Source organism: Mauremys mutica, chromosome 12, assembly GCF_020497125.1.
Source record: "Mauremys mutica isolate MM-2020 ecotype Southern chromosome 12, ASM2049712v1, whole genome shotgun sequence".
NCBI lineage: Eukaryota > Metazoa > Chordata > Testudines > Geoemydidae > Mauremys > Mauremys mutica.
The window spans coordinates 67,603,922-67,622,341 of NC_059083.1; the positions used below are offsets into that span (position 1 = coordinate 67,603,922).

General features: G+C 51.2%; 1 protein-coding gene across 1 annotated transcript in view; it reads left to right on the plus strand.

Moving 5' to 3' along the window:
- The window catches only part of EVPL (envoplakin), a 41,218-nt gene extending 23,320 nt beyond the window's left edge, over positions 1-17,898 (plus strand). The window contains exons 12-22 of the mRNA XM_044983184.1: positions 707-861; positions 2,312-2,409; positions 3,375-3,556; positions 4,147-4,325; positions 5,177-5,315; positions 7,529-7,722; positions 9,667-9,817; positions 10,668-10,751; positions 10,839-10,949; positions 12,969-13,061; positions 14,099-17,898. Of these exons, the coding sequence (XP_044839119.1) occupies positions 707-861; positions 2,312-2,409; positions 3,375-3,556; positions 4,147-4,325; positions 5,177-5,315; positions 7,529-7,722; positions 9,667-9,817; positions 10,668-10,751; positions 10,839-10,949; positions 12,969-13,061; positions 14,099-17,551 (4,839 nt within the window). The 3' untranslated portion in view covers positions 17,552-17,898. The remainder of the gene's footprint in view (positions 1-706; positions 862-2,311; positions 2,410-3,374; positions 3,557-4,146; positions 4,326-5,176; positions 5,316-7,528; positions 7,723-9,666; positions 9,818-10,667; positions 10,752-10,838; positions 10,950-12,968; positions 13,062-14,098) is intronic.
- The last annotated feature ends 522 nt before the right edge of the window (positions 17,899-18,420 follow it).

Sequence of the window (18,420 nt, forward strand, 5' to 3'; positions counted from 1 at the left end):
GTAAGGGAACGTTCTTACCCTTTGGAGAGTGGTGGTAGCGGTTTCCTCTTTGGGACACATCCCCAGGGTCGTCTGCTTTTGAATTTCCAATGCGCCCCACACTGTGGCACTAGGAACCATTCCCCTTGGTTTGTCTTCATTGGAGAAAATGGCCTGTAGTTTAAAACCAAACATCCCCAGATTCTCAGGTCCATCAAAGCAATTGAGAAATGCTTATTGACAACGCTGGCAACTTTTGTCTTCCTGGTGCCATGGGTTGGCTTCGTTTGCTGCTCCCCTTCTTAGCCCTAGAGTTGATGATCCTTTTTTGAAGTAGGGAGCCTATTCAGAGGATCATGAGCCAATTGCTAACCTGAACACCCTCCTACCTGGCAGGAAACATAGGCCCACCTGCTGCTGCATTTCCAGTGAGGAATGCATACCTCAGTGCCCAGGTGTCTGCTCTGCCATGGACGTGTTTATATGCTGATTTATGTCTTCATACCAAGTAACCACACTGGTCTCCCAGGGGATAATGTGGGACAGCTCAGTTTCCTAGATGAGACAGGAGCATCTTGAGGACAGTCAGATCACAAATCCCTGATGAATGCAACATGTTTGGTCTCGTTAGGAGACTTCGGAAAGTCTCCTCTGTTACCCGGGAGCCCTGAAAATGCAGCTCGGGAGTCAGAGCTAGGGACTCGAATCCTTTCGCTGTTCCTTCCAGGTGCAGCTCAGCCAAGGTGAGAAGTACACTCTGAAAGACAACAGCAACCCGGAGAACTGGGTGGTGCAGAGCAGCGCTGGGGTGACAAAGACAGCTCCTGCTGCTTGCTTCTTCATACCTCCTCCAGACCCAGAGGCCATCGGCAGAGCTACCAAGTGAGCATGCAGTGGAGTGTGAACCAGAGAGCAGTTTGAATACACCCTCACTCCAGTCTTTATATGTATTCATTTAGGTCGGGAGTTAACTTTACTGTGCTTCAGCAAAGACATGGAAAAGAAACTCTAGGCCACCTACTTTTTCTCCCTGTCATTGCAAGATTGTTCCCTATTATACATTGTTCTAGCACTTTGTCCAGTTTTAAATGCCCCAAGCAATGAGGTTTCTACCACTTCCCTTGAGGCAGGTATTCCACAGTCCACAAACCTCACTGTCAAGAAGTTTTCATGACATTCAGCCTAAATTTCTCTGTCTTGCATCTTCTCTCAACACACAAGCTGCACCAATGTGACTAAATTGGCTTAGAATCTGATGTAGTTAAATCCTCACTGCTCCTCTGTGTGGACATTTCGAAATCAGCATAAGAGTGCCTTGTATTGTTTAAAGTTAATTCCTTACCCTCTTAAACTAAGCCAATATGAAGCTAAATCAACACTCTTAAGCCAACGTAAGAGTGTTCACATAAGGGGACTGCACTGATTTAACTAACTCAGTTTCTAAATCTTTCTAAACAGATTTCATTAAGTCAGTGCAACTTGTGAGTTTAGACAATACCCAAGAGATTTAAGCACTTTTGAAAATGGTACCCACAGCCTTTATTTCATTCCTCCTCATTACCTACCACTAGAACCACCTGAAATAATTCCTGTCCCTCCTTGATGCTTGTGAATTTCACATGCAGTAAAAAATGTTTGATTTTTTTAAATTTTGCAACACATTGTCTTGCATCATGTATCTTGATAACGCCGCACAATGACTGCCCCCCAGTGCCCTGTAAGATGTATTTCCCCTGCAGAGGAACCTCTAGCAACTTGTTTTACCTATACCTTCAGGGACATTTACTACCCTTCCTATGCCCCAGACCTGTAAACCAGTCAGTCATTTGCATTGCTTTCCAGTAGCCTGGTCCTCGGACGAGGCTTGCAGAGCAGTCATTACTGCTCTGAAGGGTACCCCTTTGAGGCCATCCACACAAGACTAGGGATGACAGTGCTTGAGAACAGTGTTTAGTAACAGGAATTAGTCCAGGGCCTTCAAAAGTCCCGGCAAATTGCTTTTTGCAAAGTCACTTTTCAACAATCCCTGGTTTTTGCGCCCATTCCCACTTCTCCCCGAAGGCGCAGCTCTGATTTGTAAGAACAATTTGCCATTTCCAGATGTAAGGGGAGTAACAGTGTCAGCGCTGGGAGCAGTTAGACTTCCAGTTAAACCTGCTCGACGGTAATTAAGCGACACCTTCCCTGGAACGGGTAACTGCACTGTGCTTGGGTGAGGCCCATCTCTGGTTCAGGAACTCCCAGGCAGGCGTGGAAGCAGGGTTTATGCAGGCTAGTTTCTATTCCTATTGGCTCCTGTGCTGGGAGTGATGCTCCCTTCTTTCGCTTGTAGGCTGGAAGGTGAACTGAACACAGTGAAGCAGAAGAGAGCGACAGTTCAGAACTCGCTGAAAAGCAGCCAGAAGGAGCAAGTTAAGTCCAGCCAGCAGGGTACGTCAGGTTATTAACTGCTCTCTAGCTTAACATAAAAACCTACCCCGCAAAGTGAGATCACTGGTCTCATTTTGTTTGACTTTATTGAAACTTGCCGAGTTGGCAAAAGCTAACAATCCAGTGAATGCTGTAGGCTCAGTTTTTAAGCTTGGGTGTCTCAGCAGGATGCCTACTTGTGGGCACTCGAGGGCATGCTGAAACACAAGTATGCGTTGGATGCAGTCAGTCTAGTGCTTAGAAGAAAGGACTAGATATTGGGATCTCTGAGTTCGAGTCCTGGCCCTGCCACAGACTCTCTGGGTGGCCCACGGCAAGTCACTTTGCCTCTGTGCTGCTCTTTGAAAATCTCCACACAAGGGAGACGTGTGGCCCCCGCAGTTTTGAGATCCTTGGGTGGAAGGGCTGAGTCCCGCTACTGAGGCCTTTCAGGACCAACCCTCCCCACGCTCTTGCTGTGTCCACATTTGAAAATTGGCTTCCCCAGCTCTTTTCCATCAGCACACTCTGTCAGCTAACGGCCAGGGTGACTGATGGATAAGAAGGCTGCAGAAGGACAACTCATGCAGCAAAAAACCAAACGCGGTCAACAACTCTCTTACCCAAACAAGTTACTTTGCTGACCGTGGAGCAGCCCTTTGCGGATCTGAGCCATCAGCCCCCTGCAGCGCTGAGCTATCTGCATGTAGGAGGCACTGCAAGGTGGAGTGGAAAGCTCTGACCCAGACTCACAGTCCTGGTCTCATCATCTGTGTCCAAACCCACATGATGGATTAAATACAGCGCACCTCACTCCAGCATAATCCATTTGAAGCAGATGCATACAGGTGGTGTCTCAATGAAAGGGCAGCTGAGGGCCAAGCAGCCGGGCCTGTATATCAGAGATCTAGGGAGAAAGGTTAACATACCCAGAGTGTGATGCAGATGGGACTGTGCACTTATTCGATATCAATTTGTCATTCCAGCACCAATCAGAAGTCCTGCCGTTGCCCAGGATGACCCGCAAGCTGACCAGCTCCTCTCTAAGCTGAATAAGACTGGTGGGGACTTGGTCCAAGTGGAGAAGGAGATTTTTAGCCGCGTGAGGTCCCCAGTAAGCCACAGTGCCCCAACCGAGGACCTTCACAAAAGGATTAAGGACCAGGAGGTGAGAGCTGAGAAGCACAGAGAACGGGTTGATCGTGGTAGCTGGCTCCAATAGTTGGAGCAGAATTGAACTGACAGAATACATGCAGGCGTTAGCCCCTGCGGCTCCAAAGAGGACAGGAGAGAGCTTTGCTGCTGCTGCTGCAGAGACATCTGCTGGCTTCAGGGCTCAGAAAGAGGCCTGCTGAGGTGGTTACAGTGCAGGTCTGACTTGGGGAAATACGGGCACTTCCACTGCTGAACCAGTGATGTTCCCTGTACTTTAGGAACGGTCCTTAAGGGAGGTGACCTGAGAAGACAAATGTGCTCTCAGCATAAACCCTGCGGTTCTCTCCCCTCCTTTGGGCTTAGACCTGGTTCAGTGTCTGTTCAGTGCTGATTATGTCTTCTGCTGCAGGTCTTTGTCCTGCCCTGGGTGGACTCAAACTGTTGGTTTTCTCCCCTTTCTGGCTATGCTCCACTCTGTGCTGTGGATACGTGTTCCCAGCCTGGCTCTGCCAAGGCCCTCCGGCAGATCCCGCTGTATCGCATCAGCTTAACGCTGAGCTTCTGTCTGTTCAGTGACTCTGGGAATTTCTGTTGCTGTGTTAGGGAACCACAAAGAGGCTTCAGGGCATTGGGGCAGATAAGGAAGCCCTACAGAAGGAGTGTGAGGCCTTCCTGTCCAAGAAATCCACCAGCATCGCCGCCTCTCAGCTCCCCGTGACTCTGAACAATGTCAAGAACAAGTATAATGACGTCAAGATGCTGTCCAGCCTGTATGATGAGAAGTAAGTGGAGACCGTAACCCTAGATTGGTAAGAGCAGAGCTGTATGAAAATGCTCAGCGAGGTCTTGCAAAGTTCTGCTCACAAATGTGTTGTGTTTTGTCCTGAGCAATTTAGGAGGAACCTCAGATTTGACTCTTCTGTACAAATGCATAAATAACTGGTCTTTGTTTTTAAATCAAAACCATGTGAAATGTTGCACTTTGAATTTGAAATCTTTTTTTAAACTCAGATGGCCTCATTTTCACTGGAAAAAATGGCCTATTTCCGGGTGGAAAATTCATAAAATATGATGACATTTTCTGCACAATGGGGCCATTTTGTGCATTTTCTGCACAATCCCTCTCCCCCGCTATTTTTATTATTATTTTATCTGTATTCTTAGAGGCCCCAAATGAGATGAAAACCACATTGCTCTGAGCACTCTGCAGTGACCTGGTAACAATCAGGATACAGATTTCTGGCAAACTGGGATTACCACCCGGTTTGAATATGTGCGGGGGCTCAGACGATGTTTCCATTTTGTAAAAACACACCAGGGTGAATCAGCTTCTGTAGTTTGAAATTTCTCCTAGAACAACCCAATGGGCCGGTGGACACACTTGCTGACCTCTCCTAGGGCTCGTTATCCTGCTCTTCTGTCTTTAAGGCTGTTCTCAGGAGGGTGTCAAATGGGGCTGGGTGTGTTTTCAAGGCCAACTTCTTAATGGTTCTGCATTGTGCAATGAGCGACAGACGAACCCCACCCCCCTGCAGCCAGTCAGAAGCCTGGCTCCCGGGCAGACTCTGAGAGGTGATGGGAGTGATGTGTGTCCTCTGTAGCTAGTCACGTTCCACCATCTCCGCCTCCTCAGAGCCAAGGCTTCCCTGAACCTGGAGAACCAGATAGAGATCACGGACGAGATCATCAGCAGCTTTGAGTCCAAGCTGGCTCAGGACAGCACTATCCCAGCCTCTCCCAATGCCCTGCAGGATCGTGCCAATGAGCTTCAGGTGAGGGAGCCTTTGGCTTCTCAACAGCAATGAGAACTATACGGGCATAGTAAGAGATGGGAGTCGGGTAACCTGGGCTCTGTTTATCCCATTGTTAGTGTGTCTAAGGGTATGTCTTCACTACCCGCTGTATCGGCGGGTAGCAATTGATTTCTCGGGGATCGATATATCGCGTCTCATCTAGACGCGATATATCGATCCCCGAACGCGCTCATGTCGACTCCGTAACTCCACCAGTGCGAACGGCGGTAGCGGAGTCGACATGGGGAGCCGCAGACGTCGATCCCGCGCCGTGAGGACGGTAAGTAATTCGATATAAAATACTTCGACTTCAGCTACGTTATTCACGTAGCTGAAGTTGCGTATCTTATATCGATTTTCCCCCGTAGTGTAGACCTGCCCTAAGAGACTTGGATGGCCACGCCTCTCCCAGTAGGCCCTGACTCCTTCATCTAGACCAGCATTGCTCAACATTTTCGGGCTGCTGAGCCCTTGTTTGAAGTAAAAATTTTTCACAACCTCCTGACAATTCTATAGCTGTAAGAGTAAAACATGGATCCAGGCTAGCAGCGCGAGGCCTGTGTAATTGACCTGCGTGTGTGGGGGGGGGGAAGCTGGCAGTGGCAGAGAATACTGATATTGAAGGGTCAGGGCATGTGGGCACGGCCGCATGCAAGGAAGTTTTGCGCCCTAGGCGAAACTTCCACCTTGCACCCCCCCAGTGCCTCCCCCCCCCACGGCAGTCCCCCCCTGCCCTGAGGCGCTCCCCCCCACGGCAGCTCCCCACCCCCTGGCCCGGGGAGCCGTGCGGTACCTCCCCACCCCAGCTCACCTCTGCTCCGCGTCCTCCCCGAGCACGCCACCCCTGCTCTAATTCTCCTCCCAGGCTTGCGGCGCCAAACAGCTGATTGGCGCTGCAAGCCTGGGTGGCAGGAGAATTAGAGCGGGGGCAGCGTGTTGGGGAGGATGCAGAGCAGAGGTGAGGAGCCTTGTGGCAACTCCCCCTCCCCCTGCCTGAGGCACCCCCCCGGCAGCTCCCCACCCCCTGGCCCGGGAAGCCGTGCGATACCTCCCCACCCCAGATCACCTCTGCTCCGCGTCCTCCCCGAGCACACCACCCCTGCTCTAATTCTCCTCCCAGGCTTGCGGTGCCAAACAGCTGATTGGCGCCGCAAGCCTGGGAGGCGGGAGAAGCGAAGCAGCGACTGCGCGGTGGAACCCCCGGGCTGCCGGCACCATGCTGACCCAGGGGAACCTCTGGGCTGCCGGCAGTGGCTCAGATTCCCTCTCCCTCCCAGCGCAGCGGCCGCTGAAACAGCTTTAAAAATTTTGGGGGGGGGGATGCCGCTTTTTGGTGCCCCCAAATCTTGGCGCCCTAGGCAACTGCCTAGTTCACCTAAATGGTAGCACCGGCCCTGCATGTGGGGAGTGAGATTTTCATTTGCTTTTGGTTGTAGTAACATTTTCAATACCTCACGACCCACCTGATGGCCTTTCGGGACCTCCCCCCCTCCCAGGGGGCACTGAGAAACACTGCTCTAAATGAGCTTCCATAGTGTCACTTTCACCAGTTCAGAAGCTGCTGTTTGTTGGTAGGTGGATAAAATGTTACATCTGTCACAGTCACTGAGCAGCGTCTGTAAGAACCAACTCCCACCCCAGAGATCTAAACCTCCTGTCTGTGTTCCTCACCAAACACTCCCCTGGTTGATCTGCCCCAGCACCCCCCAGTCAGCTGCTCTTCTGCACACCCCTTCTCCATCTACCTGTGTCCCAGCCCCAGTCTCTCTGCCCAACAATTAACTCCCCCTTTACCCACCATGACTCTTTTTCTCCAATGCCACCTCTAGCTCTCTTGACCCCACCCATGTCAGGCCCTTTCTCTCTTTCCCCATCTCTCCAACTGATTCCCCAAGTCTTCCCCCAACATCTGTCCCTCCCACGTCTCTGCGTCAAAGAGCCACCCTCGCGCTCAGCAACGTTTGCATTCTACCACCCCTGTGAACCCGCAGCGGATTTTTTCTGTATCCATTTCCCCGTCGCTACTGATGATAAAGATGTTGGGGTGGGGAGAGAAGCTCCCTCCATTCTCTTCTGCCCCACTGAGCCAGTGACTCCCTCTCTGGGACACCAACAGTCTTACAGGGCCAGGTGTTGGGTAGGCAGCGTGAGCGGAACCACCGACACTAATCCAGCGTCTTCTTCCTTCCCAGAGGCTGAAGCGGGATCAGGTTGCCCAGCAGGACTGTGTGCTGAAGCTGAACCGCAGCCTCAAGGACGCCGAGCACAGCTGCAGCGCTGTGCAGAACAACTTCCAGGAGTACTGCCCGGACCTCCCCCGGCAGAAGCGGGAGGTCCAGCTCCTCAACGACCGCTACCACGCTGTGGCCGACCAGCTGGATCACCGGTGAGCAGCACAGCCTCCGTTACGTGGGATCGGGGTGGAGGCTGGGATTTGGGGCGGGACAGCCAGGAGAGAACTGGGTCCGTCTGCCAAACCCAAATTTACCTGAGTCATTTGAGTTGAAGGGCCAGCTTTAGGATTTGGGACCCTCTGGGGAGATCTTCTAGACTCCCCTTTGTCCCAAGACCCCAGGCCAGAGTAGCTTGGGATCCAGTGTGCCTAGCTGTGGCATGCTGTGCAGCAATCTTATGTACAGCGTAGGCTTTGCCTCTGTGGCGCGACAACTGGGACGAGTGCCGTTTGCTCCTGCCCTCCCCTCTCCCAGTTGCCTCTTGCCCCTGTAGATGTGCAGGTAATGGCAGAGTTAACCCAGCAGGAAGGGCAATCTGTCTCCTGACTTTAAAACTTCCCCTCTCCGGAATTCAGTCTGTCGTGGACTTGTTGCACACGGATAGGTTGCAGGGCTGCTACTGACAGGTCAAGCTCCTTTCCCAGATATGGGCTGGTTACAGAGCTTCCCTTTTATAGAACAGGGGTGGCCAAACTGTGCCTCATGAGCCACATGCGGCTCTTTTCCCATTAAAGTGCAGCCCCCTCTAGCCCCCCATTCTCCACCTACCAGACTGGCGGGGGAGGGAGTGAGCTTGCAGTGGGGTGGTGGAGTAGGGAATCAGGGGCTCGGACACCTGCCGGGGCTCAGGTCTTCAGCAGGAGTGGGGCTGAAGCCCCAGGCTCCAGCTCCTGGCAGGTGTGCTCCAGCTCTCGAACTTCTGAAGATTGTCGTATGCAGCTTGGAGGGCCAGTAAGTTTGGCCACCCCTGATATAGAGAGAGCTGCACAGATGTGTTCGCTATAAGAACCTGAAATGCACAGCCAGCTACAGCTCGGGTGAGGTATGCAGTGTCGTTAGCCATGTCGGTCCCCGGATATTAGAGACGAGGTGGTGAGGTAACATCTGTTATTGGACCAACTTCTGTTGGTGAGAGAGACTAGCTTTCTAGCAACACAAATTAGGGCTGGGAAAAATACTCTCGGCATCACAGCAAAATGCAAGGTGGACCAGCTATTTTAGTTTAGCGTAAATAGTTAGCACATATTGTAAGGGACCACTAAAGGCAGTGTGGCCTGTTAACACCTCTGCAGGCAGAGGACAAAAAGAAGGGGTTAGTGGGTCAGAGGCTGTTGTAATTAACCATAAATCCAGTGTCTCTGTTCAGCCATGATTTTTAGTGTCTAGCAGGGGAATGAATTTAAGCTCCCACGCTCATCTTTTTAAAGTGCAACCAGACAGTCACTATGCTCCCAAATGAACTCCAAGAGGAAAATGGTAAAAGACAAAAGACCCTGTCACCTGTGGGTGAACACCTTTCGCAAAGCAATCTCCCTCCATTGGGCCTCATTCTCAAAGGAAACCTGCACAACACTTACAATCTGTGCTAAACAATCTGTTCCCCCCTTGCATTCTGCTGTGAGGCTGGGCAGACCTTTCCCAGCCCTGAAGACGAGCTCTGTGTGTCTCTCTCCCCAGTAAAATGTATTTCCTCCCCGTTCTTGTCTCTCAGGTAAGGTATGTTACACATGTTGCCACCTAGGGTTGAACATGATAAATACAGTTTAGCATTCATTAATGCACTCTGTGCTCCCAGCCAAGCCTTCCTGCTTATTGGCCTACTATAACCACCCCTTTAATTACCCTGGTTTTCACCTGGTGACATTCCCAGTGTCCCTTTAGTAATTTGCACATGAGAATCATAGAATATTAGGGTTGGAAGTGACCTCAGGGGGTCATCTAATCCAACCCCCTGCTCAAAGGAGGACCAATCCCCAGACAGATTTTTACCCCAGTTCCCTAAATGGCCCCCTCAAGGAGTGAACTCACAACCTTGGGTTTAGCAGGCCAATGCTCAAACCACTGAGCTATCCCTCCCCCTGCTCCCCCCCCTCCAGGGAGAAGACCCTCCGGAACACCAACCTCACCTACCAGCAGTTCCAAAACTCCAACGAGAACATGATGTTCTGGATGAACAACCTGCCCAAGCACCAGGTCAAGACCACGGATGGGCCGAGCCAGATCAATTACAAGCTGCAGGCACAGAAGGTGAGCCTCCTGCCAGGCCTCTGCGGGGACGCAGATGTGGGGAGGGGAAAGAAGTGTCCCTGGTTTCACCTGGAACCTACGTGGAGTGGGAACTGCCGCTCTGCTTCTCTTCCCCTGATTCACCTGCTGCAGTGAAGTGACTCGCACAGAAAAAGCAGGACCTTGCCTGATGCAGAGGGCACCTTGCAACAAGTGGAGAGCAGGATAGGGAATGCAGGAGGACCAGATCCTGCATCTATGAGCATGCTGCTGCATGGCCTTCAAAGCCCAGGTGGCCCTCACGGAGCATCTCCTGCCAGCTGCCCCCTCCCATTCATACCGGGAATTGGCTGCTAATCTCTATAGCTGCCAACATCCTCGACTGACACAGTACTATGCTGGGGAGAGAGGTGGCCTCTCAAATGAGACCCTCTGAGCAAACACCAAGAGCCAGTAGGCAGTCGCCCTTCCATGACGTACCTGACCTCTATCAGTCAAGGGGAAAAGAGACCAGGTAGCTCCAGGATTCTGATCTCTTCTCCAGGCACACAAGGCAAGAGCTCAGTCACCTCCATTATTTGGCATAACTACCCCCATCCCCATAGCTTGGAGCCCTACAGATTCCATTGCTGAGAGATGGGTCAGCTTGTGCCATTAACCAGACAGAAATGCCAGACTGCCGCTGTGTCATGCTCTCTTTGCCAAGAGCATTTCCCCATCCCCTTGGTGGCGTCTTTGTTCCCTTCTGATGGGAACCCCTGGAGAAGCAGCTTCTTTACCTCCCTTACTGCCTTCCGTTTGATAGCGTCCTGTCCTTACTGAGAGCTTTGTGGAGATGCAAGTACTCAGGTCCTGTCTCCTTCTCCCGCAGAGGCTGGTGGAGGAAATCCAGGGCAAGGAGGCTGAGAAGAACACCGTGGTCAAACTATCCCAGACCGTGCAGTCTGCTCTCAACGTACGTTTGGGTTTTGCCATGTGGTGCTGCCATCTCGTCTTGCCCAGCAGAGACCCAATCTGACCTCTTTGTCTTCACTTGTAATAGGACTATGAGCTTCAGGCAGGCAAATACTGCTCTTCTCTGGACCCCACCTTGAGTGCTTCTGCTGCCAAAAGACTGCGCGTCACCCCACTGCAAGAGAGCATCCAGGCCCAGGTGAGATCTTGAGACAAAGACCTGGAGCCATACTGAGGCCTGGTGTTAGGAGGTGCGGTTTCATTGACCTCCATGTCGTTTCACCTGCTTACACCTTATCTGAAATCAACCTGCAGTTTCTCCTCTTTCCTTGGGGAGGTATTGATTGTTCCCCCAATTTCCCACCCCCCCCCTTCTGACTGCAGCCAGTGATAGGGTTGCCAGGTATCTGGTTTTCTACCGGAACGCCCTGTCAAAAAGGGACCCTGGCAGCTCCGGTCAGCAACACTGACCGGGCCGTTAAAAGTCCAGTTAGTGGCGCAGCGGGGCTAAAGGCAGGTTCCGTGCCCCAGAAGCAGCGGCATGTCCCCCCTCCGGCTCCTACGCAGGCAGCCAGGAGGCTCTGCACGCTGCCCCTGCCCCAAGCGACGGTTCCACAGCTCCCATTGGCTGGGAACCACAGCCAACGGGAACTGCAGGGGTGGTGCCTGTGGACGGGGCAGCACACAGAGCCGCCTGGCCACACCTCCGCGTAGGAGTCGGAAGGAGGACATGCCACTGCTTCTGGGAGCCGCCTGAGGTAAGCACCACCTGGAATCTGCACCCTTGATCTGCTCCCACACCCCAACTCCCTGTCCCAGCCCTGATTCCCCCTCGGTCCCAGCCCAAATCACCCTCCTGCATCCCAAACCCCTCATCCCCAGTCCCACCTTGGAGCCCTCACACACCCCATGCTCCAATCCACTGCCCCAGCCCTGATCCCGCTCCCATACTCCAAACCCCTCATTTCTGGCCCCATTCCGGAGTCCACACTTCAAGCCAGAGCCCTCACCCCCTCCCACACCACCAACCCCCTGAGCCAGCCCAGTGAAAATGAGTGAGTGAGGGTGGGGAGAGCAAGTGACAGAGGGAGGGAGGATGGAGTGAATGGGGGTGGGGCCTCGGAGGAGGAGCAGGGCAAGGGGCGGGGCAAGGGTGTTGGGTTTTGTGGGCGTAGAAAGTTGGCAACCCTACAGTGATTGTCCTACTCCTGAAGCACAAGCAGTGCCGCTGGTCTGTCTGATTCTAATAGCACTGGACAAAGCAGTATATGAAATATCAGAATAGAGATAATTACTTTGCCTGGGTATTGCTAATGATGTCTCCTTACCATACGGTCAATTAAGCTACGTGGTAAAAGGACAGGGGTGTTGGGTTGCATGGGCCATTTGCTGCTGCTAGAATAGCTGATGCTCTCCTGCGAACACTTTTTTTCCTGGCTTGCACCAGTGCAGTGTTGCTGTAGTTTACACTTCCACAACGTCAAGAAGAACTACAAATCAGAACAACTGAGCCCTCTTCCTTGGGCTTGGCAAATGATTTGGCAAGTGAATCCAAACCACATTCATGTAGATGCGTCTGGTTCCACAAAGAAAAATCCCAGCCTCTTCTTCTGGGTGGGCTCAGAGCAGCTCCTCAGACCATCCACCCAGCGCTAGAGCAGCCTCTGGCATGAATGAAAAGTAACCGTTCACTTTTTGGGGTTCTGAATATTGCTGCTGAGGGCTGCATTTGTCTTCCAGTTCCAAGCTTTTGGCTTGAGCATGTCCAGGCTGCTATATATGGGTTCAGCTGGTGCTTACATGTTAATACACCTGGCAGCTGCCAAGAATGTTACTTGGGCACACTGTGACCACTAAGTGTTACTGCTTTGTAGCTGGCCATATGGGAGAGTATCGTGTAGGACTGGACTTGGACTGTGAGACAGAGTTGGGACTCCCATGTTGTATTCCCAGTTCTGCCACTGACTTGCTGCATGACCTGGGGCTAGTCTCTTAACCACCCCATGGCTCAGTTGCAGCTATAAAATCAGGGGTGATGATAACATCACAGAGGTATCGTATAGCTCGGTTAAAGGTTGTAAGGTACTTTGAGAGCCTCACGTTACAACTACTGCACAGAGGATGCGTAGGGCTAGAGTGTGGAGAGGTGGGAGGAACACAGTACGTCTAAGCCAAGTCACTGGTGACTCCCCAAATAATTCTTGCTGTTTCTGCTTAGGAGAATGAAGTGACAAAACTCTACACGGAGTCCGCAGCAGAAAACAAGCAGCAGCTCAGCCGGCTGGAGTTTGCCAAGAAGGTGGTAGAGAAGGTATCTACAAACTGTTCTAACCTTTTCTTATAGTGAACATGCCCTACCTGCAAGGTGGTAAAGAAGTTATTTATCAGTGTGATGCAGCAGAATTCTTCAGGGTCCTGCCTCAAGCTGTGATCTCGCCAGATTTCAAAGTCAAGCAGGGTTCGGACGTGGATGGAAACCTCTGGGGGAGGGGAGGGGGAGGACTCATTGTGCTAGAGGCAGTAGTCCTGGTGAACCAGTAGATGGCACCGTTCCCACCGAGTCAGCAGGGAACTCTGCCTCAGCATGGCACGTGGGGCATTGCACTGCTGACCAAAGACGCCATCTTTCCAGTGAGATACAAAACCAAGGCCCTGCCCATGTGTGGCCACTGAGTGTATTAAACGTTTGTTTTCAATGGGAAAAAAGGGATCCGGAATTCAGATTATTAACTAGTGTCCACAGCTCCGTCTAACCAATGCTTAGATACTAGGAATTTCAGAGAGAGACCCACCCAACAACCTGTATCAGCATGGTAGGAATTTAGCATTTCCTCTTGCTGGACAACCCTAAAGATACAAACGGGGCTGGCTCTAGACACCAGCATTCCAAGCATGTGCTTGGGGAAGCACTTTTCAAGGGGTGGCATTCCGGCCCTTTGGGGCGGCATGCCGTTTTTTGTTTTGTTTTGTTTTGTTGCTTTGGCAGTGGCACTCAGCACTTTTTTTTTTTTTTTTGCTTGGGGTGGCAAAAAACCTGGAGCCGGCCCTGTATACAAATACCCTAAATATCATACTAGTTTATAACTCCAATATTGCTCGATTCACTTGGGAGAACAGTTCCCCAACCACATCCATTTTTGCTGATTGTGTTTAATCAAAGGCTAAGTGATTCTCATCAGTTAGAACCTAGAATTCTATACCAGTTTTGTCTGCTATCACCTATTCCTGTTCGCCAACTGGCCAGCACTGTAAGACTTTAGGATTCAGAGAAAGGGCCACTGATGCCATGCTCTAAGAGTGACATTAACTCCTTGTCTTTCTAATGAACTTCTTGCTTTCTCCTTGCAGAAGGAAGTAAAAGAGGAGATGCAGGCGGAACATGAGCGAATGCAACAGTCAGAAAATCTGGCTCAGTCAACAAGAGAATCAAAGGCACTGAAACTGCAGCTGGAGGAAGAAAGGAGCAAAGTGGCCAAGGTTCAGCAGGAGCTGGAAGAACACAGAAACAGGCTTCTGCTGCTGAAGACTCAAAGGCCCATTGAAAGAGTGGAAGAAAAGGAGGTGGTCGAATACTACCGAGACCCAAAACTGGAGAGCGACTTGGCTAAGATGACGCAGCAGATTAAGGATGAGAGCAGAAAAAGGGACAGCCTGCAGGCAGATATTGAAATGATGAACAAGAAGCTCATCCAGATGGAGAAAGAGAGGAAGGTGGTTGAGGCCCAGCTGCTTACCAAAGAGGTCACTAAAATCGAGAGGGATCCAAACCTAGATAACCAAGCGGCTAGCCTCCGTGCGGAAATCAAGCATCTCAGAGAACAGAGCTCCACTGCTTCCTCTGAACTTGAACGGCTCAGGAAAGAGCTGCACGTTCTGGAGCAGAAGCAGCCCAACGTCCGAGAGAAAGTGGTAGTGAAAGAGTTGATCAAGCTGGAAAAAGACCCGGAGATGCTGAAGGCCGTCAGGACGTTGCAGATGGAAATTGACAAAGAAACCTTCAACAGGAAATCTGTGGAGGACATGACAATCAAACTGAACGGTAGGATCGAGGAGCTGGAAAGGCTGATTGAAGTAGCAGAACCCAAAATCATTGTCAAGGAGGTGAAGAAGGTGGAACAGGACCCAGAGCTGCTGAAAGAGTCTTCCAAGCTTAGAACTCTCATTGAAGAAGAGAGGAACAAGAACCGGATGTTAACAGGAGAGCTGGCAGAGCTGCAAAGCAAATACATCATTGCAGAGAGGCAAAAACCTAAGGTAGAGGTTAAAGAGAGAGTCAATGAGATTTTCGTGGTAGATCCAGAGACAGAGAAGGAAATTACTCGCCTGAAGAAGGAGCTCCAAGAAGTTACTAGTAAAAGGACAAAGATTGACAAGGAGGTAGAAGAGGCCTTGTCTGAGCTGAACATCCTCAGGTCTCAGAAACCAACAGTGGAGTATAAAGAGGTGATCCAGGAAGTGGTGAAACTTGAGAAGAGCCCAGAGATTCTTAGAGAAATCGACAGGCTGAAGGAACAGCTCAATGAGTTGGTGAACACAAATGGCAGGTCCCAGGAGCAGCTCATCCGGCTGCAGGGTGAAAGGGATGAATGGAAAAGGGAAAGGTCCAAGGTTGAAACCAAGCTGGTCAACAAGGAAGTTGTCCGATACGAGAATGACCCACTCCTGGAAAAAGAAGCTGATCGCCTCCGCCAAGAGGTGCGCAATGTGTCTCAAAAAAGGAGAGCAGCTGAGGACACCATCTATGACCTGCAGAACAAGTACATGCTGCTGGAGAGGAGAAAGCCCGAAGAAAAGGTGGTGGTCCAGGAGGTGATTCTCACCCAAAAGGATCCAAAGCTCAGGGATGAGCACAACAGGCTGAGCCGGAGTTTGGACGAGGAAGTGAGCAACAGGCGTCGTGTAGAACGTGAGGTACAGCAGCTTCGGTCTGTGGTGGAAGAGAAAGAGAAGCTGCTTAACTTCCAGGAAGATCGAAACAAGAGGCTTGCATTGGAAAAGGAGCTGCGTCAAATAACCATGAGAATAAAGGAAATAGAGGAAAGCCCCGCACCGGTGCAAGAAAAGATCATCATGGAAGAAGTGGTTAAGTTAGAGAAGGATCCGGGGCTCGAGCAGGCGGCTACTGGACTGCGTCTGGAGCTGGACAATGAAAAGATGCAAGTTCTGAACCTGCAGAGGGAGTGCAAGAACCTGCAAGTCCAGACTGACATTCTGCAGAAAACAAAATCGCAGGAGAAGATCATCTACAAGGAGGTTATCAGAGTGGAGAAAGACAGAGTGCTAGAGAATGAACGTGCACGGATCTGGGAGCTGCTGAGCAGAGAGAGAACTGCCCGGCAAAATGTGGAAGAGGACATACGACGACTCAAGGAGAAAATAGAGAGAGCTGAAGGCATGAAAAGGACCTGGTCCCGTGAGGAGGCTGATCTCCAGAAAGCACGAAACCTGGCAATCCAAGAGAAAGCCAACCTGGAGAGTGAGCTCAGGGAGCTGGAAAGGCAGAAGCAGCAGAAAGTCCTTGTCCTCCGAGAGGAGTCCAAGCTCCTCAGCCAAAAGACAGAGAATGACAGGCAAAAAAAGATGCAGCGTGAGCAAGAACTTTCCTTCCTGGAGGCAGCTATCCTAAGGGAGAAGGACCAGATCTACGAAAAAGAGAGGTCCATCCGGGAACTCCAGTCTGGGGTCAACCGGGAAGAAAAGAGCCACGAGACCGAGATGAGAGAGACTAATCTCTCCACTAAAATCTCCATTTTGGACCCTGAGACGGGGAAGGATATGTCTCCTTATGAGGCCTACAAAAGAGGAATCATAGACAGAAACCAATACATCCAGCTGCAAGAACTAGAGTGCGACTGGGAGGAAATCACTACCTTGGGCCCCAATGGGGATGTTTCTGTCCTGCTCGACAGGAAGAGTGGGAAACAGTACTCTATCGAGGATGCCCTGAGGTTTAGGAAGATTACGAAAGAGGAGTACCAGCTGTACAGAGATGGCAAGATCCCAATCTCGGAGTTTGCTCTGTTGGTAGCAGGGGAATCCAAGCCTCTCTCCTCTTTGTCCATTGGCTCCATCATCTCCAAGTCTCCACTTCCATCTCCAACGATGCAGCAGCAGACCCAAAGCTTCTTTCCTCCGAGCTTGCAGAAAAGCTTCTGCGACGACAGCTTCCCCATTGCCGGAGTGTTCGACACTGCCACCGACACCAAGTGCAACATAAGAACCGCTGTCATCAAGAAGATGGTGGATCCCATGACCGCTCAAAAGCTGCTGGAGGCCCAGGCTGCAACTGGGGGCATCGTAGATCTCATCACGCGGGATCGGTATTCTGTCCACAAAGCCATAGACAGAGGGCTGATCGATAACACCTATATGCAGAGGCTGCTGAATGCCCAAAAAGCTTTCACAGGTGTAGAGGACCCTGTGACCAAGAGGAGGCTGTCTGTCGGGGAGGCAGTTCAGAAAGGATGGATGACCAAGGACACTGCCTTCCCCTACCTACAGGTCCAACACCTGACCGGGGGGCTCATTGATCCCAAGAAAACCGGTCGCATCTCAGTGCTGGAAGCAGCCCAGACAGGCATGATTAGCGACGACCTGGCTAAGATGCTCCAGGATGAGCCCAACTACGAGAAAGATCTTGTTGACCCAGTCACCAAGGAAAAGATGAATTACAAAGAAGCCATGACTCGTTGCCGGAAAGATCCTCTGAGTGGCCTGCTGCTACTCCCAGCCACCTCCAAGGGATTTCAGTCTCATCGCCCTGACCGCTATTCTCCCATGTTGTCACGATTCAGGCACTAAAACGAGCTCCATGTTCCCTCCAATTCCACCATGATATTAAGCCGTGGTGGTACTCACAGATGCACAGACTGCCTAGCGTTTCTGACTGGGTACTATTCTAGTGAGCTAATCTTGCTTCCCCATAACTGGGGCAACAGAGGAAGACAAGGCATTCATCGGGGTGAAAGGGTTCTAGCATGGGTGTCTGTGCCTGGTTTGGACAATAAAGGGGATTTTGTTTCAACAAATATGCTTGGGGTAGTTTAAACTGTGTGACTTCCTGTCACCTTGAAGTGGGGGGAGGCTAATGTGCCTCCAAGTTTGTTCATTCTTATGCATGTAATAAAACTAGAAGGTGTCTCTCCACTGCTGTGTTATCTTTGAAAATGGAAGACATCCCCACCCACCCTTCAGTGTAGGTCTAAACAGGCCCTGTCTTAAGCACCAGGGCCCAGATCCTCAAAGGTATGTGGGCATCCAGCTCCCCAGGGCATTTAGGTGCCTGATACCTTTGAGGAGCTGGCCCTATAGACCATAACACTATAGACCCAGCGTAACGTTTCCAGAAGTGGCTACGTGAATTAGACAAGGAGGAGTGAACGTCAACGGGACTTGGGCCAAGTGCCTTTTTACAATGCTCAGCCCCAGCTGAAATGAAAGGATCACTTCTTCTGCATTTCATGATCCAGAACCAAAGCAAAGTGCTTGTACCCTGTCCTAATGGGTGCGGGAGACTGCCAGGGTTTCTAGGAGATGGCAATATGGCCGGGGGATTGATCGTTCTTAGCTAAGCTCCTTCTCTTCATCCCCCACCACTCACGCACAGCCTCTCCCTGGGGACGGTATTGTATCTAGTTCTTACGAAAATAATTTGAAACAATCAACTAATT